This window comes from Dysidea avara, chromosome 12 (genome assembly GCF_963678975.1).
Source record: "Dysidea avara chromosome 12, odDysAvar1.4, whole genome shotgun sequence".
NCBI lineage: Eukaryota > Metazoa > Porifera > Demospongiae > Dictyoceratida > Dysideidae > Dysidea > Dysidea avara.
The window spans coordinates 22,513,783-22,541,084 of NC_089283.1; the positions used below are offsets into that span (position 1 = coordinate 22,513,783).

Consider the following 27,302-nt stretch of genomic DNA (forward strand, 5'->3'; position numbering starts at 1 on the left):
TTATTTAATTGTTTTTTTAAAACAGGAAAGGTCTGAGGGCAACTTGTGCCCACAGCCAGAGAGAAAATATACTTACAAATTTTTACGTGTGTTGATCCGGACCTGGAAATATATCATGACACTTTGGCTAATCTTAGTGGTCCTTATAACCGACATTAGGTTTCATTTTATTGTAATTACAACCGTGGGTGTGGCTTAATACAATCGATGTTTCGCGAGCAGTTGGCACGTGTCCCAATATCCTGTACAAGATGCACCTTAGCAAGCGGAAACCTTACGAAGAAGTTTTACTAGCAGGAAAAAGAGTGCTGAATCTTACAGATCAAATTTGAAAGGTACGGCTTGTATCCTTGTTGATGTGGTCATTACCTAGTATGGCTTACAGTCAGTTCGTACAAAAAGACCGATACACGGGAAGAAGGTATAATTCCATTAAAGTATAGTACACAAAGGTTATTACGTGTATGACTTTTCACTAAAGACGATGGCGGATGACGGAGCTCAGGAGGATTCTGTGTGGAACGACGTGCAGCAAGGATTACACGACACTGCGTGGATTGCCGTGCAGAAGAACACTTTTACCAACTGGTGTAATGATCGCCTGAAGGATACTGGTTTGACTGTCGCTGACCTGGAGGTAGACCTGAGGAATGGCTTGACACTAATACGACTACTTGAGGTGTTGGCCAACACACGTTTGAGGTCAGTATACTAATAGCTAATGTTAATTACCAATACCATGCATATGCATAGCACCTGGCTTACTGAATTGGCCTCAACTCCATTACAGCATAGCCTTTTCTACCTTTTGTGACCATTTGTATTTGATCAACTTGTATTTGACTCAAGTAGCTGGCTTGCGCCTCTGTAGTGCTGGCTAGGAGAATGTTGCATTCGCTATCATGTCACAATAATGGCTGATCTGCTGACTGCTAGTGACGCTAACTACAAGGGGCTAATACTTTGCGTTATAGGCTGGCTTATATGCGCTGAGCTGTCTGAGTTGCTAAGCTAAACATGTTTATAGTTAGCTCAGTTTGTGTGTTTGTGTGTGTGTGTGTGTGTGTGTGTGTGTGTGTGTGTGTGTGTGTGTGTGTGTTTGTGTGTCATATATCAAGTACCTAACTATATATTTAACTATAATTCCTATTCCATTATTTTCAAATACTGTTCTTGTAAATGAGTAGGAGCTAGTAAATAGAAGGCAAGATCTAGGTCAAATTTAACTTTAATACTCAGTTATTTAGCTCATCTCTTTTTTTTCTTAGCTTTGTAGCGTTTAGGTATTTGTGAACCCATAGATATGTCTATGGTGAAGTTGCAGGTCTAACATATAGGTGCAATGGCACTTAAAATATGTCAAAAATTAACTGGCAAATAAATGAAACCTTACCGATGTGTATGGTGAACTAATATTTACTATTTTTGTTTGGTACCTTCTGAAGAAATGATTAATACTGGAATGAGGAATGGTTATGATAAAGGCAGGATGTGGTATGTTCAGTCATAAGTACACTTCCTAGAACCATTCCTATTAACTTATTAGATATGTAAACCATCCATTTATTTATTTATTTAGCTCCCAAGGGGATGATATAGTTATATAGCTACCCGAACCACACTGAGCAATGGTAACTGTAGCAGCCAGGGATTGAAATGCTAGGCAGCATGTTATATATAATTCCAGCTACTGGCTGTTCTATCTTTAACTATCAAAATATATATCCAATTTTTATACTCATAACATACTATGTGGGTAAGAAACAATACTTTAATTTTTAAAGTACAATCACATCTCAGTGATTACTATTTATAGCACCTGTGGCCAGCATAGCAAGGCTTCACGAAGCTCTACAAGTATATGTATATTTCCTACATTGTTGTCAGTGATTTATTTACCTTAGCTACTTGAGTTTCCTTAATGGACTTATTATCATGAATTCGCTTTAGCTGGTTACATTGTTGTATGTTGGCAAAGCAAACCATCATTTCCTTTTATGATGTCAAGAGTCCTGTGTAGGAATACTGTTAATGCCACTATTATTAAAACACCCACATCACCAGTAATTCATAAGAAAACATGGAAATGACATAATGATGTGATCACTCAATTGGAACTCTATGTATTTATTGCTGTAGGTGCAACAAGAAGCCTCGCATGAAAGTCCAAGAAATGGAAAACCTTACAATAGCATTCAAATTCATGCTTAAGACTGAAGAAATTCCTCTTGTGAATATTGGTATGTTCTTCTGTGTGTATTCAAAGCAGTAATGCTATGTATGTAATGCTTGCTTGCTAGTAGTCACTATTAATGGAAGTATAATAGGTGGTATATAATGTATCCAACGAATGTCACATTCCAACTCAGTTACAAGTTAATTAATTAAAGCGCAATGCTCAGCTTTGATTAAATGCATTTCGATCTTTATTAAAGCCTTATTGTTGGCAAGTTCTGTTGATTCTGCTTACGCACAACTTAATTTTTAAGTTCCATGTTAGTTACCATGGAATAGTGATACTTGTACCTGTCACCATGAAACATTACCAAGCTGTAAGCTAAAATGGCTGCAACAATAAATTTCATTATACAGGTATCCATGGATTGTACGGTTTAGGTATTGTTTCACGTTGCTATAGTTACTCAATATATAGCATGGCACATGTAACTATATAGTGTTACCGTATAGTGGGTTACTTTTGGAGAAAAAAATTTAGTTTGACTTTTTAATTTTCGAAGAGTGCATATTATTTCAAAGTGTAGGTGAATTTCGAATAAATGGAATTTGTGTCACAAATTATGAAATACGCGTGTGCATGCTTGCCAACCATTGACTTACTGATGGAAGAATCCTCATCTCTATGCACTGGAGAGAAAACTTGGGAGTCTTGAGTGCAGCAAATTCTAATCAGCTACCTGCTCAATCATAGAAGCCTAGAATTGCAGTAGACGGTGTCAATTCCCAACAATGACGGCTGTTTACTGCCTATGGATGCAGTAATGATACTGTTTAACCATTGCAATTACGTAAAACATGAGCGATTACACACCTACGCAAAATGTTTGATCACATGAACTTCATGCGATCAAACATTTTGCATAGGCATGTAATCACTCATGTTTTTAAATTTCAATTGTTACTCTCAATTGTAGGAATTTATTTTGTGAAAAACAGCAGGTCTCGGGGAATTTATTTTTGAATCTCTTCAACCCTTTGAAAATTGCCCACTATACGGTACGTGAGTAGAGCCTGACACTCAGCGTAATCTTACTTACTGACAGTAATGAAAATGTGGCAGATTACATTTGTATTAGTTTGGTTGGCTGTATGTAGTGGCAATAATGATGTTGTGTGGCTTACCACATTGAGTTTAATTGCTCCTGTGTAAAGGCATGCTGAATGTAACACTATCAACCCTGCTCTGAAATGTGAAAGTGTAGTTAGTACAAGGTAGTTGGGAAAAGTGAACATTGTCAAAATGTGGACATGGACCCAGACTTTTTCAAAATGCCTTTTGCATCTGTATAGCAGTCAACATTCATATCTGAACTCTTCCACCATAATTGCAAGATTAGAGGTTCAACTACAGTAGAACCTCAGTTATCCAGACCCCACTTATCCATATTCTTGGTCAACCGAACTATAGAAATGACTGCTCTATTAGAGTAGTGACTGTTCTATTAGGGTAGTTGAGGTTATTTCAGAGATACAGATATTTCAGACATATGGACCACCCCTGGTCCCAAGGGGTTTGGTAACTGAGGTTCCACTGTACATAGTGCACATCCACCCTTTCATTCCACAACAACAACAAAACATTTGGCATGTGTACAACTACCATCCCCCTTAATGTTTTAGCTGCATTTATAATGGTCAGTTAGATACTGCAATAACAGGAAATCTCTACCACAGTATCAATAGTGAGATCAAGATACTCTAGCAAAGCAGTCACTCTAATAAAATAGTCCATGTACAGAGAACGGTCACACATGCATGAGATAGCTATGCTATGACAAAATGTAAATAACAGTTTAATAATAAAGTAGTGATCTAAGAAATAAAAAGTAGTGTAGCTAGAGATATGATGCAATATAGTTGTGTGAGAATCCTTACCTTCACTGTGAGTAATTTATAATGTGCCAATGTAAGGATTTTCCCACATAGCTATGTTGTCATGCAAATCTTGTTTCACTGACTTTTTACCGCTTTGATTTCTTTGTTTTAACATTGATACATAGTCTATTTAATTAGCACTTGCTGCAAGAGTGCACGTGAAAAGAGTAGGGTTTAACCAGCTGCAGAAGACTACTGTCAATTGTTGTCTGGTATGTATGTATGCTTAATTCCAATGCACTAACTTGTCCAAACCCTTTTCACACAGGGTTTTATCACAGTACAAGTGCCCACGCAGGAAGGTAATTATACTCGTTTACACTGACTGACAAAAGGCCCTGCACAGGAAGGCCTGGCCTTCAAGACTAATTCCATTTGATTCTCTACAATCCATGTGACCCATTTGACACTGCAGTTATGCCTATGGTCTATGGTCTTCTTGGCTAGACCCTACTCTCCACACATCTGCTCTCATAGCAGGTGTTTGTTAAACATATAAACGCTAATCAGAGGCATTGTATTGGTAGACTAGTGTACTGGTATGAAAATTGATGTATAAGTGCCAATATACCTTACTTTTATGCTATCCCTACCCTTATCTCATTATGAGCATGTAATCTCCAAGTCATGCTGCTGTAACGTTCGAGGTAATTAATACACCTAAATAGTGTTGGTCTTCAACTGCACATGCTACATACCCACATGTTGCAAATTGAAACATACTTTGCTTGTTGCATTGTTTTACATAACACACTTCGTTGGAGTTTTCAACTGTATAATTTCAGCAATGATGTGTTTGTTAGAAATGTGATTGAGCCGGATGAATGTGATGATTATATGCCATGCACAATAGTTTCACAGGGATCTAATGCTTTGTGTATTTCATGACACATTCAGATCATTTAGCTAGAGCTCCACAATTTCCTCCACTGCAACTGGACGATAACCTTACAGGATATGAAAGCAAGATAATAGCCAGTTTAAAGATCTCTGCAGAAATAACATTCCTTGTAAACATTGTGAGAATGTGAGCAATTAAAAACTTGTGAATTAAAGGGTGTGGCATCCGTTTCGCTTGCAAATATTCAAACAAAATGCTTGCAAGCGAAACAGCTTGAGGTGCATACCCTTTAAATAGTGAGTTTTTTAAAATTGCTCACACTCTCGCGAGATGACATTGCATTTGAGTGGTATTTACTGTATATGCTAATGTGCAAAATTTTTAACTAGTATTTCAATAGCCTTAAAATCCTGGGATTGTATGTATGGAGACACACTACACCCTTTCTATATAGTAGACACAGCATTCATAATTTGCTTGGTCGGTCAATTAATATAGTTCTCACAGTACCATCTATTTATTATGTACAATCTCCTCAATATTGATAAAGTCTATGTATAAAGTTTGTGGTATTCAAATCTATTGGTTTGATGTACCTGAACTTTTCTATTTTAAATTTGTTATTTCCAGGGCCTGGTGATATTCATAGTGGGAATCTGAAGTTGATCCTTGGGCTAACTTGGCGTCTCATTCTGAAGTACCAGTTTGTTCTCTTTTCCCCTGTTATCACTGAAGAATTAGTTGAGGATTCTGTAAATTCTGTTGCAGAAAAGATTCCAGCAGCTAAAGCACCAACTAGTATTGCTATCTCTACAGCTGTTGAAACTGTAGATGAAACCAAAAGCAGAAGTGATTCACCTCTACTATCACCCGGTACAGTTAGGCGTGGTTCAGCTCAACTGACACCTGGTACAGTTAGGCGTGGTTCTTCTCAACTGACATCCTCCAAAGCTGCAGCCAAAATTTCAGTTAAAAAGGTTCTGTTATATTACTTGCAATGTTGCCTTCCAAAAAAGCAAATCAAAAACTTCACGACTGATTGGAGTGATGGTATGGCACTGTCTGGTTTTGTTGAGCACCTGAGACCAAACCTATTTCAGACACTTAGCCCTACTAATGCCCTAGAAAATACCAAAGCAGCCATGGATACTGCTGAGAAGGAGTTTAAAGTACCCCAAGTTATTAAACCCATACATCTTGTGGAACAACCAGATGAATTATCTCTCATGACATATCTTTCTTATTTTTGTAATTCTGGCTCAATAGGGGAAACCTCTTTGCTGGAATGGATCAATGCAAAGTTACACCCTCATTATTTTGTCACTAACTTTGGTATAGATTGGAACAATGGAAAGGCGCTGGGTGGTTTAATCGATGCCTGCTCACCTGGCCTCTTTCCTGATCATGCTTCTCTCAATCCTGAGAATCAAGTGGAAAATGTAACACGCTCTTTAAATACAGCTTCAGACAAATTAGGAATAGATCACCCCTTTAGCCCACAAGAGATGGCTGATTCTGCTGTCAATAAGCTATACATGATGGGGTACTTAACACAGTATCGTTTCCTTGAGACACCTTCAGAAAGTCCCCTCAAACCACACGTAACTGAACCTGTTGCAACATTAGCACAGGAAGTTCCTGTAGAGTCTGCAGTTTCACTTGATGAACTGGAAACACCTCCTCCTGATGCTACTAAAGTAGAAATGGTGGCAGAGCCAGATATTTTAGAATCAGGAGCTCCTATGGATATGGATTTTGATACTGCTGGTGCAGGTGGTGGAAGTTTGGAAGCATCTTGTGTTGGAGACAAAGCAGGTGAAGTAGATGTGACGGTGAAGAATAAAGAAGAAGGCAAGTACAGTGTTTCTTTCACTCCACCAGAACCTGATATGTACACCCTGACTGTCAAATGGGGTGGAGAGAATGTAAAGGGTAGTCCATTTGAACTAAACTTAAAACAACCCATGGCTGATAAGGTAGTGCTACTTGAGCCACCATCAGGTATTATTGAGTCAGGTGCTCCACTTAACATGGCCTTTGGCACAAAGGAAGCTGGTAGAGGAACCTTAGCTGCTTCTTGTAATGGAAAGGATTCTGGTGATGTTCCATGTTCGGTAACTCCAAAAGGAGATGACAAATATGATGTAGGTTTTGTTCCTCCTCAACTTGATGTTTATCATGTTGCTGTGAAATGGTCTGGTGAACATGTTCCAGGTTCTCCATATAAGATCAACCTACTACCAACTAATGCAGACAAAGTAGAAATGGTAGCAGAACCAGAAAGCGGATTAGAGTCAGGGGTTCCAATGGATATGGAGTTTGACACCTCTCGTGCAGGCAGTGGGAGTCTGAAAGCATCTTGTGTTGGAGACAAAATAGGGGAAGTAGATGTGACAGTAAAGAAGAAAGAAGAAGACAAGTACAATGTTACTTTTACTCCACCAGAACCAGATATATACACCCTGACCATCAAGTGGAGTGGAAAGCATGTAAAAGGTAGCCCATTCAAGTTGAACTTGCAACATCCCATAGCTGATAAAGTAGAGCTAGTAGAAGCACCTTCACCCACTATCAGATCAGGTACTCCACTTAATATGGTGTTTAGTACAGAAGAGGCTGGTGGAGGAGCCTTGACTGCTGCATGTAATGGAGACATTTCTGGAGAGATTCCCTGCTCTGTGACAGCAAAAGGAGATGATAAGTATGATGTCAAGTTTCTTCCTCCTCAACCTGATGTTTACCACGTTGATGTGAAGTGGTCTGGTGAACACGTTCCAGGTTCTCCATTCAAACTAAATCTATTTCCACCGGTTGCTTCAAATGTCAAAGTAGTGGCTGAACCAGAGACAGCACTGGAAGCAGGAGTACCCAGTGATATTCTTAGCTTTGATACATCTGCAGCCGGTGGAGGTGAACTGGACACAGTCTGTGTTGGAAACAAGGTTGGAAAAGTTCCAGTAGAAGTGACACCAATTGATGATGACAAATATAACATAACATTTACACCACCAGAGCCAGACGTGTATGTAGTCAACGTCAAATGGGGAGGGGAACACATCAAAGGTAGCCCTTTTCATATCAACATGTTGCAACCAGTGGCAAAACGTGTCAGACTTATATCTCTACCTGCAACCAGTGTGAAATCTGGAGAGCCACTATCAGTTGGATTAGACACCAGCAAGGCTGGAGAAGGTGTTATGGAGGCAACTTGTAATGGAGAAAAGACTGGAGATGTAGCATGTTCCATTGATCCTAACAAATATGACAGCAGCAAAATAAAAGTGTCATTTACTCCACCACAACCTGATATTTACCATTTGAAAGTAATGTGGTCAGGAGAACATGTTGTGGGCTCTCCATTTAAAATTAATCTTCTTCCACCAGTTGCTGAAAAGGTTGAAATGGTTGCAGAACCTGAGACAGCATTGGAAGCAGGAGTTCCCACTGACCTCTTGAGCTTTGACACTTCTGCTGCTGGAGGAGGCAAACTGGATGCTGTTTGTGTGGGACACAAAGTAGGGGAAGTACCAGTGGAGGTCACACCAGCTGGTGATGACAAATTTAACATAACATTTACACCACCTGAGCCAGACATTTATAAGGTTGATGTGAAATGGGGAGGCGAGCACGTGAAAGGAAGTCCCTTCACAATCAACATGCTACAACCAGTGGCAGGCAGAGTCAAGTTGGTGTCCCCTCCTTCTACAAGTGTTGAAACAGGAGATGCACTGAGTTTGGGATTTGACACAGCCAAAGCTGGAGAAGGCATACTGAAGGCCTCTTGTTCTGGGGAGAAATCTGGAGATGTGCAGTGTACAGTACAAGAAGATAAAAACAACAGCAACAGAAAAACTGTTTCATTTATACCTCCTCAACCTGATGTGTACCATTTAAATGTCACATGGTCTGGAGAACACGTTCCTGGATCTCCTTTTAAGATGAATCTTCTTCCACCAGTTGCTGAAAATGTTGAAGTAGTAGCTGAACCTGAGACAGCATTGGAGGCAGGAGTTCCCACTGATATTCTAAGTTTTGATACATCTGCTGCTGGAGGAGGTAAGCTGGATGCTGTGTGTATTGGAAGCAAAGTAGGAAATGTGCCAGTGGAAGTCACTCCTTCTGGTTATGACAGATATCGAATTCTTTTCACTCCTCCAGAGCCAGACATGTATGAGGTCAGTGTGAAATGGGCTGGGGAACATGTTAAAGGTAGTCCATTTAAGATCGACATGCTTCAACCAGTGGCTAGTAAAGTCAGACTAGTCTCCGCTCCTTCAGCCAGCATTAAGTCTGGTGCAGCACTTAATTTTGGTTTTGATGTAAGCAAAGCAGGAGTGGGAACTATGGAAGCCTCATGCACTGGGGACAAATCTGGACCTCTGGACTGTACAGTACAGCAACAACCAGTAGACCAAAATAGAGTAGATGTTTCATTTGTACCACCACAGCCAGATATCTTCCATTTTAATGTAAAATGGTCTGGAGAAGATGTTCCTGGTTCTCCTTTCAAGGTAAATTTACTTCCACCAGTTGCTGATAAGGTGGAGCTTGTTGCAGAGCCACCTGCTCATCAAGAACCAGGAAATCTGGTAGACCTAGACTTTGATACCTCAGCAGCTGGAGGTGGTGAGCTACAAGCCACTTGTGTGGGAGCCAAGTGTGGTGAAGTTCCAGTAGAAGTACAAGCAGTAGGTGATGATAAATACAAGATACTCTTTACACCACCGGAGCCGGATATGTACGAAGTTAGCGTGAAGTGGGCAGGAGAACATGTCAGAGGCAGTCCCTTTCAAATCAATGCACTTGCACAATCTCCTGTGTCTGAGCAAGTGGAGATGGTAGAAACTGATCAAGTAGAAGCTGGATTAGATTTAAATGACTTTTACGATGAAGATGAGGATAAAAGTTATAAAACAGAAACTGAACCACCACTTGTATACTATATTGGACAAGCGTTCCAGCTTGGTGTTGATCATGAAGAAGGTGAGGAAGGTGACAGGCAACTAAACGTGGAGTGTAAGGGAGAGCAAACTGGTCGAGCAAACTACGATGTATTCAGAAATGTAAATGATACTTATACTATCCAGTTTGAGCCTACAACACCTGATAGGTACACCCTGACTGCTTTGATGGATGGTGAACACATTCCTGGAAGTCCGTTTGTGATAGATTTCTTGACTCCAGTGGATCCTTCAAAATGTAAAGTGAGTGGCTTACCAACAAGACAACTACAGGTGAACTCAACATTACGCTTGGCTGTGGACTGCACCGAAGCTGGCATTGCAGAACTGACAGTCAGCATTGATAGCCCACCTGGAGAAGTTTCAGATGTGAAGGTTAATCAAAAAGATAAAGATCATTACTCTATTACCTACACTCCCACTACTGTGGGAGTACACAAGCTACACATTGAGTGGGATGAAGAGCCACTGCCATGCTCACCACTAATATTTGATGTTTCCAAAGAGAAGGCAGAAGTATTTCCCCATGGTAGTCCTATCAATCTAGATGTCGATGCTGAAGGAACAAAGGCAAAAAATATTTCTGCCCATGCTATTTATCAGCCATCAAATGAAAAGCTTAAAGTGACAGTCAAGAAGGCGGAAAAGAAAGACCAAGTGAAATTGACCTTCAAACCAAAACTTCCAGGCATTTATCACGTGCATGTGTTCATTAAGGATGAAGAGATACCAGATAGTCCGTTCAAAGTTAACTATGCAAAACCTTTTAATCCAAGTGCTGTAACAGTAGCAGTACTTAGTAGGGAACCTTATTTTGTGTGGGAACCAATTGAATTAGTTGTGGACTGCAAGGATGCTGGCTTAGGTGAACTGTTGATTAAATCAACAGAGCCAGGCACTTATAGCCAAAAAGTTTGTAAGACAACAGACAATGAGGATGGCACATTTGGTGTTATCTATGTACCCACTACACCTGGTCAGCATAGATTTGACATCACATGGTCTGATAAGATTGTCAAGGGTAGTCCACTATGTTTGCAGGTTTTTGCTGGAGGTGCAGATTGTGTCGAACTAGTACAAGCACCTGGACACAACCTAGAGTTAGATGCGGATATTTGTCATGTGTTTGACTGTACTAATGCTGGCAAGGGAACAATGGAGGCATCATGTGTTGGAAAAACAACTGGCGAGCAGCCATGCACTGTAGAACAGAACGAAAGCAATGATAAGTGGATGAATGTGTGTTTTACTCCATCCCAGGAAGACGTTTACCATGTGCATGTCAAGTGGGCAGGTGATGCTGTTTCTGGTTCACCATTTAAGATAAATTTACTGCCTCCAGTTGCAGAGAATGTAGAACTGGTATCTCAGCCGGATAATTTGGAGGCAGGAGCTCCTGTAGATTTGGAATTTGACACTTCAGAGGCTGGTGGTGGTTTGCTGGATTCATCATGTCTTGGTAAAGAAACTGGAAATGTTCCAATCATTGTTAAGCCAATCGGTGAGGACAAATACAGAATATCATTCCACCCACCTCAACCAGATTTATATGAAGTCACCATTTTATGGGGAGGAAAACATGTAAAAGGAAGTCCCTTTAAAATTGATATATTGCAGTCAGTAGCAAAAAATGTCAAGCTGTTATCTTTGCCTTCAACCAGTGTGAAGTCTGGACAGCCACTGACAATGGTGTTTGACACCAGCAAGGCAGGAAGGGGTGTTTTGGAGGCAACTTGCAATGGAAAAAAAGTTGGAGAAGTAGCTTGTTCTGTTGTTGCCGACAAAGATGACAGTAATAAAGTTGCTGTGTCATTCACTCCCCCTCAACCAGATATTTATCATTTTAAAGTGACCTGGTCAGGAGAGCATGTTTCTGGATCACCATTTAAAATCAGTCTCCTTCCACCTGTTGCCGAAAATGTGAAAATAGTTGCTGAACCACAGACAGCATTAGAAGCAGGTCTAAGTTTTGACACTTCTACTGCTGGAGGAGGCAAGCTAGATGCTGTTTGTGTTGGGAGAAAGGTAGGGAAAGTTGCAGTGGAAGTCTTGCCGGATGGTGATGATAAGTATAATATAATTTTTGATCCTCCAGAGCCAGACATTTTTGATGTCAGTGTTAAATGGGGAGGAGAACATGTTAAAGGTAGTCCATTTACTATTGACATGTTGAAGCCAGTAGCACACCGCATCAAGTTGGTTTCTCTACCTTCAACTATTGTAGGATCCCAAGAACCACTATCAGTTGGATTTGACACCAGCAAGGCTGGAGAAGGTGTTATGGAGGCAACTTGTAATGGAGAAAAGTCTGGAGATGTACCATGTTCCATTGACAAAGATAATAGAGACAATGTTAAAGTGTCATTTATTCCACCACAACCTGATGTTTATCATATGAAAGTGACCTGGTCTGGAGAACACGTTCCTGGATCTCCATTTAAAATCAATCTTCTTCCACCAGTTGCTGACAATGTTGAAGTAGTGGCTGAACCTGAGACAGCATTGGAGGCAGGAGTTCCAGGTGATATCCTTAATGTGGACACATCTGCTGCAGGAGGAGGTAAACTGGATGCTGTCTGTGTTGGGAAGAAAGTAGGAAATGTACCAGTGGAAGTCACTCCTGCTGGCGATGACAAATATACAATAGTCTTTGATCCACCTGAACCAGACATTTATGAAATCAGTGTTAAATGGGGAGGAGAACATGTTAGAGGTAGTCCCTTTATTGTTGATAAGTTGCAACCAATTGCAAGTCGTGTTAGGCTAGTTTCTCTGCCTTCAGCAAGTGTGGACTCTGGAGAACCATTAGCTGTTGGTTTTGACACTAGCAAGGCAGGAAAAGGCATTTTGGAGGCACTTTGCAATGGAGACCGAGCTGGAGAAGTAGCGTGTTCAGTTGACACTGACAAAGATGATAACAGTAAAGTGAAAGTGTCATTTATTCCCCCTCAATCTGACATATATCATTTGACAGTTACTTGGTCAGGGGAACATGTTGCTGGATCACCTTTTAAAGTCAACCTCCTTCCTTCGGTTGCTACAAATGTCGAAGTGGTTGCAGAAACTGAGGCATCATTGGAGGCAGGAGTTCCCACTGATCTCTTAAGCTTTGACACTTCCGCTGCTGGAGGAGGCAAACTGGATGCTGTTTGTGTGGGAAGCAAGGTAGGGGAAGTACCAGTGGAGGTCACACCAGCTGGTAACGACAAGTTCAGCATACAGTTTACACCACCTGAGCCAGACATGTATGAAGTAAGTGTGCTGTGGGCAGGTGAACATGTGAAAGGAAGTCCTTTCAAGATTAACATGCTGAAACCAACAGCAGATAAAGTCCTGCTCATTTCTCCTCCTTCTGAACATATTCAAGTAGGTGCTGCAGTAAGTTTTGTCTATGACACAACAACTGCTGGAAAAGGCATCATGGAAGTTTCATGTACTGGAGACACTACTAGAGATGTACAGTGCACAATTGAACATGATAAAGACAACAATAGCAAAGTAATGGTGTCATTTGTACCCCCGCAGCCTGATATGTACTATTTGAGTGTAACATGGTCAGGAAAACACGTTCCAGGTTCTCCATACAAAATTAATCTGCTGCCACCAATCGCTGATGAAGTGGACAATAAGGAAGAAGTTGTCTTGGAAGCAGAAGTTCCAACAGACCTGCTAAGTATAGATGCACCTGGTCCTGAACTGGAAACCACCTGTATTGGAAGTAAAGTGGGAGAAGTGCCAGTGGAAGTGACACCAGCTGGTGATGAGAGATACACAATTGTGTTTAATCCTCCGGAGCCAGACATGTATGAAGTCACTGTGAAATTTGAAGGTCAACATGTTAAAGGTAGTCCATTTAAGATCAACATGCTTCGCCCGGAGGCTGATAAAGTCAGGCTAGTCTCACCTCCAACAGCTAATATTGCATCGGGCAATCCTGTATCCATGACATTTGACATAACAGATGCGGGAAATGGGAAATTGGCAGCTGATTGTAAAGGAGAGACGTGTGGTGCTGTAAAATGCATAGTGGAAAAAGATGAAGAGAAAGAAAATTATGTTAATGTTTCATTTGTGCCTCAGCAGCATGATATATATCACATCAGTGTTAAATGGTCTGGAGTGCATGTACAACGGTCACCCTTTAAGATCAATATGCTTCCACCAGTTGCCGGAAAAGTTAAGTTAATCACCAAACCACCTTTGGAGCTTGAGCACGGTAACCCAGTGGATATAGAACTTGATACTTCTGAAGCTGGTGGTGGGCACTTAAGTGCAACCTGTGTAGGAATATCAGTTGATGAAATGCCAGTTAGTGTTGAACGAGGAAGGCCTGGTGTACACAAAGTATCATTTACTCCTGTGGATCCTGACAGTTATCAACTTAGCATCAAATGGGGTGGGAAACACATAAAGGGTAGTCCTTTTAATATCTGTATGCTTGCTCCTGACGATGATGATTCTCAACCAGAAGTTCATAAGCTGGAATTTGAGCCTAGTGTTGAAGAAGACGAACCTGAACAAGATGTTGCTGCTCCAATAGAAAGCAGCACAAGGGTGCTATCTTCAAATCTATCAAGAGAAACTGACGATACAGCTCGAGAATTTTTATATGGACATCCAGTAGAGCTGTATACTGCTGCTATTGATGTAAAGCACAAGACCGTCACTGCTCATGCTATTCATCAAGAAAACAATGAACAAATCCCAGTAACTGTCAAGAAGTTTGATAGAGACCATAACAAACTAATATTTAAACCAAAAGTTCCAGGAGTCTACCATGTTCACGTTTTCATTAACCAAGAAGAGATCTCCTCCAGCCCATACAAAGTAAAGTATCGTGAGCCATTTGATGTCACAGCAGTGAAGATGAACTTACTGGACAGTGAACCTTACACAGTGGGAGAAAGTGTGAAGATAAAGATCGATTGTACAGAGGCTGGCAAAGGAAATTTGTCAGTCAAAGCAACCGGTCCAGCTTTTGGCTCTAAACCGAAATGTGAAGTTATTGACAGCAAAGATGGCACATATCTAGTGTCGTACAAGCTCAACTCAGTAGGTAAATACAAAATTGAAATTTCTGAATCTGGCAAGCCAGTTGCTGGAAGTCCTGTCAAAGTAAAAGTAGTTCAAATGGTTGCTGAGAGAGTGACATTGTTGCAGCCTCTACCATCATCTATAAAGCCGGGTGTAGCAGCAAACCTCACCTTTACAACCAGCAGAGCTGGAGATGGTAAACTAAGTGCTTCCTGTGTGGGCAACCAAAGTGGAAAGGTACCCTGTGATGTAAGAAATCATGAAAATACAGCAACTGTCTCATTCACACCTCCTCAACCTGGTGTATACCATGTTGATGTGAAATGGTCTGGGTTACATGTACCAGGCTCTCCTTTCAAAATCAACTCAAGCAATGATGCTGAGACTTCAACTTGATAATATGGTAAGCTATTGTACCAAACACATTAAACGTCATGACAAATTCTTAATTTTGTCTCTTTTAGCCATCCAATAGTAGATTTAGGGATACTAAGATTGCTTTTTCCAGCTGTATTAGGAAAAGTGTTCATGTTTCTAAATGATCAGTGATTACATTGGCCCCAGTAAAACTTACATTTCAACATTCTTTCATACATCATGCAAACAATACAATTGTATTCGTATGAAGCTTCAATTTTCATAAAGTTCAAGGCTTTACTATGCTGAGCATGCAAATTTGCAGTTTATGAAATTCACAACAACCAAAGTTAGCTGAAGTTTGGATACCAAATCTCTTAAATGTTTTGGTCAAAGTATATGGATGGCAGTTAGAGTAACGCCTGTTCTATTACAGTCTTGAATATATATATATATATATATATATATATATAACTAGATCCATTTGTGCATATTTGCTATTATAATTATATTTCACTGTTTACAGGTCAGCACCAAGGAGTATTAATTTTTAAAATCATTTCACAAGAACTGCTGTGCACATTGTGTTGGGTTATATATATATATATATTTTTAATTTTACTGACAATTCTAGATTTATATTTTTGTACAGAACTGACATTAATTTGTTACATACATAATTTTTTGTAAATATATAAGACCTCTTGCTATCCCTATTTCATTTGCTTTGTCACAAATGACATTTGGCTCTCTTCTACTGTGCCTGATCATAATTATAAATGTAGCAGTCGGACCTTGCTTCACACGATCATGTTCTGTCACCAGGTTTGCCGATTGAACTAATAAATTATGCACATGCTACTCATGAGCACTACCATAATTTGCTTTATTTCATACAAAAAAACTATGATATAATATTTTGTGTACAAATACAATTTAGGTGAATGACTGCTTTATTACAGTATCTTTATCAGAATTTTTGTAAACAAAATTATTTTACTATAACAAAAAAAAGCAAATTATGGTAATTACATAAGTCACATTTGTCTCCATGTATAGCATTAGACAAGAGTACCATAACAGAGTACTAAGGGTACGTTGTACCAGGAAAAGATGCTAACTCCAGAGACTGGTGACTAGCTGATGAGAGAAGAATGTTGTCACTACAGATGTCATCATTGTGTGTGCACTAAATGTTTAAACTACAAGAGTTTAGCAAACTACAAAAATTTGTAGAAATGCAACATGTAATGCACAAATACATTTATATTATTAGTCCATAGTCTGTCGCCGAACTAGTTCAGCATATAGTCCCTTCTTCTTCATCAGCTCTGAATGTGCACCAATCTATAAGCATCCATACATCACCAAATTTTGTAAGCAACTTCTTGGCTTACTTCCTTGATTGCTCCATCAGACAATACCACTATGGAATCTATCAAAACCACGACACAAAATCTTACAAAGAGCAGTGATAATTTACTTACCTGCATTCTGTATGGTACTTAATCGATGTGCTATCACCAACACTGTTCTACCTGAGGTGAATACAATGAAGGTATAACTACAACAAAAAAACTTACAATATATTACAAATTAAATAAGAAATCATAATTTTGGGGGTACAGTGCAGGAAGGAACAACTGACCTGTATAAAAAGGGTGTGGCCTTCAAAAAACCTGGGTGAAAAAGTTGTGAAATCTAAAGTGGTGGCCAAGACATGGTTACAATGATATTAATGCTAATAAATTTTATTATAATGCACACAGCCATTATAAATTTATTATCAACATCATCGCAGCCATTTTGTGGCTGCTACCTTTGATTTCACAACTTTTTTCACCCAGGCTTTCTGAAGGCTACAGTTGGCTGTTTTTGCATGGATTGAGAATTTTTGCAGGAAATATTCCAAGGCTGTACCATTGACTACAGTTTATTTTGCTATTGTATTGTACATATGTATCATATGCCTCAAGCAAACTACATTTCATTACCAGTGTGTCCATTAGAGTTATATATGTGGTCAATGGTATACCTGTTTTTTTCATGGTACGTAACGTATTGTACTTTTTAGTGGGGGGTTAAAGAGTGCACTGTATTTTCTGTACAGCTACATGGGAATAAATTATGTGACATTTTTAATCATTCATTTTGTGACTCAAGTTTTCAGCCATCAGTAAGTGTCCATGGAATCTGTTTATATAGTTACATAACAAAGACACAGGATTGGTTATAGGGATTCAATAACAGAGTACAATACAATTTCAGGGGTGAAGAAAAGTACTCCAAAGTGAAGGGAGGGAGTCTTATGGAGTAGCATGCTCCCACAGGAAATCTTTGAAATTTCGATGTTTCGAGATCGAATATGACAGAGCATATTCAGTCTGTACTTGTGTTATACTGCATACAGCATTCCCAAACTGCTGTACAAGTACAGATATATTAGTAAAGTCTTTGAGATAGACCAATGCTCTTGATTATGTATATAGATGCATCTTTTAATGTACTTTAGCTTGGGGTCATGGGAGAAGGCACTACTCCTTCAACATATGCCCCCCTCTGCTCTTACTCCCATCCTATCTCTGCCCCCTTAAAGAATTGTTACTCAGTTATAAAACACTTGTGACAAGGTCTCAAAATACAGCACATGGCTGTTATAGTCTCTCCTTGCATGTATGTGTACTTGCGTTTCATCTTCTGTAAAACCTTGTAACAATCCTTCAAGTCACTCACCTTCCTGTAGGATATCCAGTGCTTGTTGTACTAATCTTTCTGATTCAGCATCCAATGCACTACAGTGGCCTGATTGTAATAACATGGCAGACACATTGAGGAGACTCACCTCGTGGCTTCGTCCAGTATAAGTATCTTGGGGTCCTTCAACAGAGCTCTTGCTATTGCAATTCTGTCATAAGGTTTAAGAAATATAACATTGGTAAACTTAAAACAGCAGACACTCAGTTAAGGTGCCAAAGCATATAGCTCAAAAAATTTGGAAATCTGGTGATTAGGAAAACATTTGGTTTCAAAATTTAAACCACCATTCATGAACACGGAAAAAACCAGCTAAAATTTTGTCCATAATTTTTTCCCAAACTGCACAGCATTCATGCCAGCCACAAAATTGTTACCAAAATAAGTTACACAAACTGAGAATGTCACAATGTCATGTCACTTCTACTGTACATCAAAAGAGATAGTTTACCTTTGTTTCTGCCCCCCAGACACTGAATGGCCCCTCTCTCCTACAACAGTGTTGTACCCATCAGGAAAGTTTCTAATAAAACTGTCGGCATTAGCCCTAGCAGCTGCCTCATACACTTGCTGTTCTGATGCTGATGGGTTGCCATAGCGAATGTTCTCCATAACAGTAGTAGCAAACAGCACAGGTTCCTAATAGACAAGAATGATCACATGATCTTCAGAACTACAGTAGACGTGGTTTGATTGGCTGAATTATATTTGGTAAATCACACTAATAAAACCATCCTGACAGACTTGTTATCATGTACAAATTTTTGAATTATGTATGTAGTTATGTATTTACTACTCACGATCACTCAGTGTCTCAGATGTTTTAATTCCTTAGGATTTGGATAACTAAGGTTCTGCAACATAAAGGAAATGTATCTTGTTGTCTGCTTTCGATAGTACTAGTTTAGTGGTAAACAACCCACTTCAGTCATGCATGGTACCAATCTTGCTGTGAGGCCTAAGCTACATGACTAAGCACCCAAATATTGATTGTACACAAGATTTTGAGGTACCTAAACTTTTGTCCAAAAAATTTTCTATCCTCAGAAATTGCTCAAGATATACAATAATAAGCAACAAACAAAGTAGAACATTCGATTATTTTGGGATTCAATTAAGCATTGCAGTTTAGATTTATGGAATTGACATATTGAATGCTTGTACCTGATTGATATAGCCAATAGCTTGGCCTCTTAGCCATGAGGGGTCTAGATCTTCTAGGGGGTGTCCATCAAGTAATATTCCCCCCTGTTGGGGGTCATAGAATCTCTCCAGCAATGCCGCAACAGTTGATTTACCTTTGAAAATATGTACCTAACTCACAAGCAAAACTAACTGCATACCTGCCCCAGATGGCCCACATAAGGCTGTAACCTTTCCAGGCAAAACGTTTAAATTAAAATCTTTCAACACCACTTGTCCAGAACGGTTTGGGTAACAGAAAGTCACCCCCTTAAAGTTTATTTCTCCCCTCAAGTGAGATAATGGAAGCTTCTCCCCAACACATGGCGGTATTTGAGGTGTCAAGTCAGTATATTCAAACACTCGTGCTCCAGCACTCACACCCTTCACAATCTGTCCCAGTAAAACAGACACGTTGCCTAGTGACCTGAAAACACCACAGAATATGTAAACGCAAACCATAGCCATGAGATTATTACATAATGCTATAATTACACAGCACAATTTTTTTTTACCTGGTAATTCTTAGTCAACTATAAGTTACTGTATAGTGGAGCCCATTAATGTGGAGATTTGAACATTTGGATACTAACACAAATCAAATCCTTAGTTAAGGCCCAAAAGGAGTCCTTTAAAACATTATGAGGTGACCTTGAAAATCAAGTAAACTATTGGTTGGTCCCAAGGTGCCATATTACTGTGCAGAATTCCAAAAAAAAAACCCCTAACTGTCAATCATTAAACCTACTCAAAGTTTTCTCTACTAAAAATTTGTGAGAGATAACACACCAGTATCACTTACCGTTGAATGGTTTGTGTGGACACCAGAAATGACATGAGGTCACCAGGGGACACCTGGTTGGTTGCTAAGAGCACTCCACCATAACTAACCACTCCAAGCACAATGCCTTAAGTATAATGAAAAATAAAAATATACGTATACAGTATGAAAACCAGACCATTTACTATTAATAGAAAAGTACCTACTATTAATAGCAATGTTGGTGACCCCTTGAAATGCTGCTATACCATAACCAAACTTCTCATTCTTGACACAAGACAGTTCCAATTCATGTTTAAATAAACTGTACAAACAAACCAACTGATGACGACACTAAAGAACTACGGTACAGTATCAACGGCTCACTCCAATTCTCTGTCTTCCATTGCAAAAGCTCTCACTGTACGAACATTGGCAATCGCTTCATCAGCACAAGCTGTTGATTTCTCTACCTGCCAGGAGTATATGCAACACATTACATATTTAATTATGATACAGAAGAGGAATGAAGCAGGCTCAGGTTTAATCTCCTTGAAAAGGTAAAGTTTTGTTACTATAGGATGTGTGCATACTGCAAAGTGGGCCTTGCTACGAATGTACTAAAACTCACTTTCTTACAAATGATGTCTTGGATAGTAATAAATATATTAAGGCATTTTACACAAACATACAGTTACACATACAGTTATACAAACAGTCACTGTGTTAATGGTACCGAGTACAGTGTATATATATAGGACCTTGACCAGCCGAAACTCAATGTTTGATTGTCTGAACTTTAGAAGTGATTGTTCCATTAATTTGTCAAACTGGTGTATGTTATATTAGAGAAAGTGTATACCCTATAGGAGTAATTGAACAGAGCTTCATATATGGAAATGGGTTTCACTTTCTGAACAAATTCAATTCACTTACTTGAACATGCAATTTTGAGATTGAACTGGCACACAGGTGTTCAGATAATGGAGGCCACACAGCACAACAGTTCTGCATAGCAGTTACGGCTACAAACATTTTTCTTTGACTACATTCATGGAACGGAGTAAAGGTAACAAAAAGGTATCCATTTCTGGTGTTTTCATAGAATGGTAGTCTTTATTACGATTCTTATACACAAAAATAAATGACTGAAACATTAGTAGCCTCAGGCTATAAGCACAAATGGTTACAAACCTGCTCTTGAGCTTCACGAGACCATTTTCTCAGCACCACTCCGATCATAGAGCCAACAAAGATCATGCCGGGAAGGCAGACAGACACGACCACTGTCATCTGCGGCGATATAACAAATAGGGACACAACACAGCCGACAATTTGAGTGACACTGCGCAGGCCCTGGCTAATACACTGCTTGAATGAACTCTTAAACTCTTGCACATCAGTTGTCAACCTGCAAAGATAACAAATACCAGCATGGATGCAAGTTTGATAGCTAATAAGGCAATTATATGCCATGATCAAAAAGTTATGATGCTTCAAAGTTCAAAAATGGGTCAAATTTTGTGTGTGAAAAAGGTACCTTTTTGCAAATCTGGTCACATTTTATTTTTATATCAGTTTGGTGCAATTTTCCTTACAGATATAGGCTATGCATGTGAGCATTTTTGGTGACTGATCAGCATTGGTACCTGCCCTATTATCTGCTACAGATTTTCAGTCATTCGTCATATATAAATGTAGAAAGGAAATGTTGTGAAAGGAAATGTTGTGAAAGGAAATGTTGTGAAAGGAAATGTTGTGAAAGGTTTAGAGACGTAGACAGTCAGATAGCTAAATTACACTATTTACGAAAGCTAAGTATTCTCTAGATACAAAAGCACGAAATTGGTTTAGATACACTGGTTAGATACACTGGTGTAAAAGTTAGTCAACTTTCTAAAACTATTGATTTTTCCTTCCATCGTACCCAGCAGTTGGAAACCACCTTGTCAATTGTTGCTATTTACACACTTGGGCAACTAACCATACATTACTTTGCTAAATGGTAACAACATTTCCCTGTTACATATTCTTCCTACAGCATTGATTTTTAAAGCATTTTTTGCTGCTGCTGCTGCTGCTGCTGCTGCTGCTGCTGCTGCTGCTGCTGCTGCTGCTGCTGCTGCTGCTGCTGCTGCTGCTGCTGCTGCTGCTGCTGCTGCTGCTGCTGCTGCTGCTGCTGCTGCTGCTGCTGCTGCTGCTGCTGCTGCTGCTGCTGCTGCTGCTGCTGCTGCTGCTGCTGCTGCTGCTGCTGCTGCTGCTGCTGCTGCTGCTGCTGCTGCTGCTGCTGCTGCTGCTGCTGCTGCTGCTGCTGCTGCTGCTGCTGCTGCTGCTGCTGCTGCTGCTGCTGCTGCTGCTGCTGCTGCTGCTGCTGCTGCTGCTGCTGGATACAATGCACATAAACTTGCACAGTATAATTTATACAACATACACTCTAAGTTAATGTAGGTAGTTCAGATACCTGTTTACAAGTTCACCAGTTTTACTGACATCAAAGAAACTGATATCTTGCTGCATTAGTGACTGAAACAAGTCAGTCCTCATTCGGACAGCAACTCTTTCACCAACTGAGAATAACAGTGATATGTAGACGAAGGTTAGAAGACCCTGCATAAAACAGACATCAATTAAACTGCTACAAATAGCACCACACATACAGCAAGCAACTTTTAAGCCTTCTTAAATGACTGAAATAGAAATTTGGAGTGTAATAGAAAAACTTCCATATACAAGGACAAATGTTTTGAGCCATACATTTCATCTGAAAGAGGAAACTACTGCAAAAATTGACCAAGCAAGTTCTTGGTCCAAAGTGTGTAGAGGTTCTATGGTAATTTAATCACTTCAAGCACATCAATTCTGCAATTTTTCTTATACCATATATGGTATATACACAACATTCAGTACCTGTGCTATGTAGTGTGATGCTAATTTGATGACTGGCTCCCTCAGCTCATTCAAGTAGTGTTGTACCTCATGACCTGTCTCTAACTGAGCCACCACATTGATGAGGCCACCAAGTAACAATGGTATACGAATGTTGATAACAGCTGCAGCCACTGCACTCTAAGGAGCAACAATTTTGCAGTAGCCAGCCCCACCCACCCAACACACACTGCAAACCTACCACGATAGCTCCAGCTAGTAGCAACAGATCTGGCAGCATTAATTTTAAAACCCTAGTCCAGTTGAAATGTAATGCATCTTTCTTAGATAAGTCCTTGCGCCTGTGTGCCGGGCGTAGCAAAAGCTGTTGGCTGGAGGACACCTTGGCTTTACACTGCACTACTTTTGGCGTCGAACCATGATGATAAACAGTCAGTCCAATTGGTGCTACGCCTAGTACATGCCATTTAAGGCGTTTAACAGCACCCTTGCTAGCCCTTTGAGCAACTTTTAAATGAGAAAATGCTACCTGAAAAGAAAAACTCTTGAGTGAACCGCAAACATTAACGGTGACGTGAGGGATCGTTCTTCCCGCTGTAAAGAGCGCTCTATATAGAATCAACATGCTCGAATTAGTTAGAGGCTAAATTAGAAACCACGGAAAACACTCGAAAATGAGCTGCACATTAGTAGTGGAGGGTAAGGGTTGTCATTTCTGCAGTTTTACTTGTTTTTTGTGTACCTTGCTTATTCCTACAACGTTGTGTTTAGTGGTAAAGGCTCGGAACATCGCCGCCCTGGACCCAAACGGCAAATCCGATCCTTACTGTATTGTGATAGTGGATGGGTCAGCGGAACAGCAACAGAAAACAGATATATTGAACGCTACACTGGAGCCAGAATGGAACAAATCCTTCCAGTTTTCAGTCACGCCTCCTCACCGCTGGAGTCCAGATGATAAAAAGGCAGGAGGCTCCATATCACACTACGTTAAGGTTGACATGTGGGATCATGATATGCTAAACAGAGATGACTTTCTTGGGACGGTGATGTTGCCCCTCGTTGACGTGACTGACAGCAAAGAGCCTGTCTGGTATATGCTGAGTCGTAACAACAGCAAACAAACAGTAAAGGGAGAAATCAAATTAAAATTGTACTTTGCAACTTCTCAAGTAAGCATCATGGAAATAATCAAATCAAATCACATACTTTTCTGTACAGTAGTAGTACATGGAAAACACGTGCATGAATGACTGTAAATTTCTCATAGAGTTCGGCTGCTGTAAAACAAGTGGCTAGCTGATATATCATATACATCAACATAGGTGTACGACTGTGTAGGTACTGTAAACACTTTCAAGCCTTTACAAGCTATTGAGGAATATGTAAATACAAGTTTGTTGTTTCAAGTTATTATACTGCTCATTTATATCACTGCTACAACAACTGGCTAAATAGTTAGATGTGTTTGTATGCCTATTGAGCAGTCGGTTGGTTTCAGTTGTGAAGTAGCTTGTATACTTTTGTTAGCTTCCAGTAAATATTATGAATCATTGGTTGTATGTGGTATTTTCAGGCACCACAGACATGGCCTATCCACCGAGAGCTACGTTCAACACTTGAATCTCACCACTTCAACATCCCCGTGTTGTGTGGCAGCAAGGAAATGCAGTTCCCTGGTAAGCTGCTGGGTGTTGCAAGCTACATTCAGTACTATATGTTAATATACTATGTTTTCCTAGCTGATTATCATTGCATTCTCATTAAATTTCTTGTACATGTAGAAATTATTTGAGTAGTAACAGCTGGTCTCTCACATGATCAGATGTTCTATTGTGAAGCTCTGGGTACATGTATGTTATTGCTTGTTTTAGTTCCACTGGCTGTACAGCAGTTCGTATAATCTTACTTAGTAGTACATAATTTTTTGCCTGCTAGTAAATGTGGTCTGACCAGTGTAATATGGATGATGCAAGCATATCTTCAGCTATGTAGTCACACAGCTGCAGAGTCTAGTAATATTTTTTTTTTTGAAGACTATGGAAGTCAACAATAACTCACGGAGGATTTATTTAAAAGCCTTGCTACTTTTTATTTTTACATTCTGCTCACCTTAGCTTGTTGTGTGGCCTCGTTTTTGAGCTGGATCCAATTTTCCAGGTCAGGACTTGATCACTGTTTGGCTCTCCTTAAGTGTCCATATTAACTGGTATGTTTGTATGATAGCTGTTTATGTGTTGCCTAGGTAATACTGAGTATGTGGAGTTGTGTGTCAAGGGAGTGTTTGTGGAGATCAGTTCTCAACGAAATATCGCTCAAGTATTCCTCACAAATTACAGGTACATCTACGTCCTTAATTGTTGGATATTTTGGAGTACATAATCTCTCGTGTGTCTTCATTGATTTCAGTTAGTTCTGAGCCTACCAAATATAGTAATAGCAAGAGTTAATAATAGTAGGTAATAGCATAGCATTGAAGGCATGTTTGCTTGCAAGGATAGTGTAACATTCTACAATGTACATATTCTCTACTGTAGATAGTCTGCAATCAGAAGCCAGAAACATGTTATGCTTATTTAATTTTAGGGTTTGGCACGTATTACTGTGTGACAGGCACTATTTCGATCATTTATAATTTTATATCACATGTCAATATATCTCACAAATCAAGGTTGACAGGTCAGAGCATATGGCCAGAGTTACATGTGCAGCACATTGGTATTAGTAGTATGGTTAGCAATTAGATGGCTTAGTGGTTGTGATGCATATTAACACAAAATAACTATTGCACTTTGGTGGGTTATTGGTGGTTGTAATGTTTGGTTTACATGTTGATAGCCTTTATCCCTTATATGGGAAATGAACTTGCAATACATTGCATTCAAGTAATAAATGTGAATCCATCACTGATATAGTGGGGCTCGCTAAGGCTTGTCTCAATCAAGGAGGTGAACATGTGTTCACTCCCAATGGTATTGTACTGGAACAAGTTAAGCATGTAAACATGTTTGCACCTGAATTGTCTATAGCTACAGTATTTTTAAAACCTCAGGTGGCTGGCCTATGTAACAAGAGTTATTAACAAAAGGAGAGGGCTCAGCCTCAGGTGAACGCAAACCAACTATAGCTCTGAATTCTTTGTGGTGGATAGTTATTAAACTACTAGCAACATTAGGCACGTCACTTCGTGCACAATAACACACTTAGGGATTTTCAGTTTGGCCGGTTAGATAGGTGGCCTAATTAGTGTGGCCTGGTCTAGTGCATTTCATAAATATTATAGATTTCTTTGGTTTTTAGATTAAGAGTAGTGATTGCTGTGTCGTATCCATTTCATGCATAGATTTATGCATATATTCTTTGATTGTGTAGGCTTGTTATATTGTGTGAAGTGAACAGAGTACGTCTACAACAAGATGTGGGAGTGGTAAGTTGTGCACTATAATTTTTTTTTGTTTTTATGATTTTGCCTGTTTCTTCTTACTCATGTATTATGTATAAACTGCTGTGGTCATTGTCTGGTGACTTTTAAATGGTATATGTGTCTACAAGCAAATATACCTTCATGCGTGCACTGCATATTGTATAGGTGACTAGATTGAAATCATTTGCAGTAGTTTATGAATTCATCATGTAAGTAACAAGATCACAACCCATCTTAAAGGTCACCCTGAATTGTGGACAACCTCTTTATAAAAGATGTCTACCATATCAACAGCATTAGTAGTTTATACACATAATCCCTTAAGGACAACGTTTTACAAAAGGCAAAAAAATATTCCCCATCTTAAAACTGTTCCGCTGTACCCCTCTGACTCTGTTGTTGCTGCTGTTGTTGCAGGATTTTAGCATGTGGGTGGGGCTTGGCAACATCATGAGCGTGGAGAAATCTCAAGATGACAAGGTATGTAGTACAGTGAAACCTACTAAACGACGTCACCTGTATAACCAGTTAATTCGAAATTCCTCAAATGTGTCATTTGTGTACAAAGTGGCCGGCCATGTGCATAGTAAGGTTAGGAAATTAAAGCCCAAAGGTGACGGGAGTAAACAAGTTTCACTAAAGTATTTCTTTGTTTTATGTGTAACGTGGATATCTGTGATCTTGAGTAGACATACGGTTTACTATTCATGTAGGCTGTAGTAGACTAACACTAGACGGATGCTAAATAGCATCGTGCATATGGGGGCGAGCCTAGAGTGAGGCTTTTCCATGTTTGTTATGTAAACTTTTGGTAACAGTCAGATGGTTGAAGCAAATACTACCAGGGATGGGGGTGGTGGCTGTTTTTGTGAATTTGAGGAAAAGCAAAACAAATGTGTGTGGCTTTGTTGGAAAATGTGGTTTTGTGGTTATGTGTGGTTAGTTCATATAGTTACAACATGTTTTAGGTTCGTAGGATCATATCTGGAG

General features: G+C 39.6%; 3 protein-coding genes across 5 annotated transcripts in view; 2 read left to right on the forward strand and 1 right to left on the reverse strand.

The window, feature by feature from the left end:
* The first annotated feature begins 209 nt into the window (after positions 1-209).
* On the forward strand, positions 210-16,067 carry LOC136240587 (filamin-B-like). Of its 2 annotated transcripts, XM_066031596.1 has the most exons (6): positions 210-335; positions 386-421; positions 482-702; positions 2,140-2,240; positions 5,585-15,352; positions 15,833-16,067. In XM_066031596.1, the coding sequence occupies exons 3-5, from the start codon at positions 485-487 to the stop codon at positions 15,343-15,345; spliced, it is 10,080 nt and encodes a 3,359-aa protein (XP_065887668.1). In that variant the 5' UTR covers positions 210-335; positions 386-421; positions 482-484; the 3' UTR covers positions 15,346-15,352; positions 15,833-16,067. The 2 variants fall into 2 exon arrangements, with proteins under 2 accessions (XP_065887668.1, XP_065887669.1); XM_066031597.1 differs by lacking the exons at positions 210-335; positions 386-421 and having other exon boundaries at positions 428-702.
* A 411-nt stretch (positions 16,068-16,478) lies between these two features.
* Positions 16,479-23,530, reverse strand: LOC136240594 (mitochondrial potassium channel ATP-binding subunit-like). The gene is made up of 15 exons (XM_066031605.1): positions 23,130-23,530; positions 22,910-23,068; positions 22,464-22,609; positions 21,197-21,413; positions 20,390-20,475; positions 20,230-20,327; positions 20,045-20,150; positions 19,404-19,669; positions 19,225-19,358; positions 18,512-18,699; positions 18,149-18,211; positions 18,040-18,098; positions 16,794-16,844; positions 16,704-16,741; positions 16,479-16,653 (listed from the first exon to the last, which is right to left on the reverse strand). The coding sequence occupies exons 1-15, from the start codon at positions 23,511-23,513 to the stop codon at positions 16,579-16,581; spliced, it is 2,070 nt and encodes a 689-aa protein (XP_065887677.1). The 5' UTR covers positions 23,514-23,530; the 3' UTR covers positions 16,479-16,578.
* The window catches only part of LOC136240591 (myotubularin-related protein 2-like), a 15,074-nt gene continuing 11,262 nt past the window's right edge, over positions 23,491-27,302 (forward strand). For both annotated transcript variants that reach the window (XM_066031602.1, XM_066031601.1), the window contains exons 1-7: positions 23,491-23,587; positions 23,660-24,060; positions 24,465-24,567; positions 25,134-25,227; positions 26,261-26,315; positions 26,730-26,792; positions 27,281-27,302. The exon at positions 27,281-27,302 is cut by the window's right edge and continues 222 nt beyond it. In XM_066031602.1, coding sequence (XP_065887674.1) covers positions 23,563-23,587; positions 23,660-24,060; positions 24,465-24,567; positions 25,134-25,227; positions 26,261-26,315; positions 26,730-26,792; positions 27,281-27,302 — 763 coding nt within the window. In that variant the 5' untranslated portion in view covers positions 23,491-23,562. The remainder of the gene's footprint in view (positions 23,588-23,659; positions 24,061-24,464; positions 24,568-25,133; positions 25,228-26,260; positions 26,316-26,729; positions 26,793-27,280) is intronic.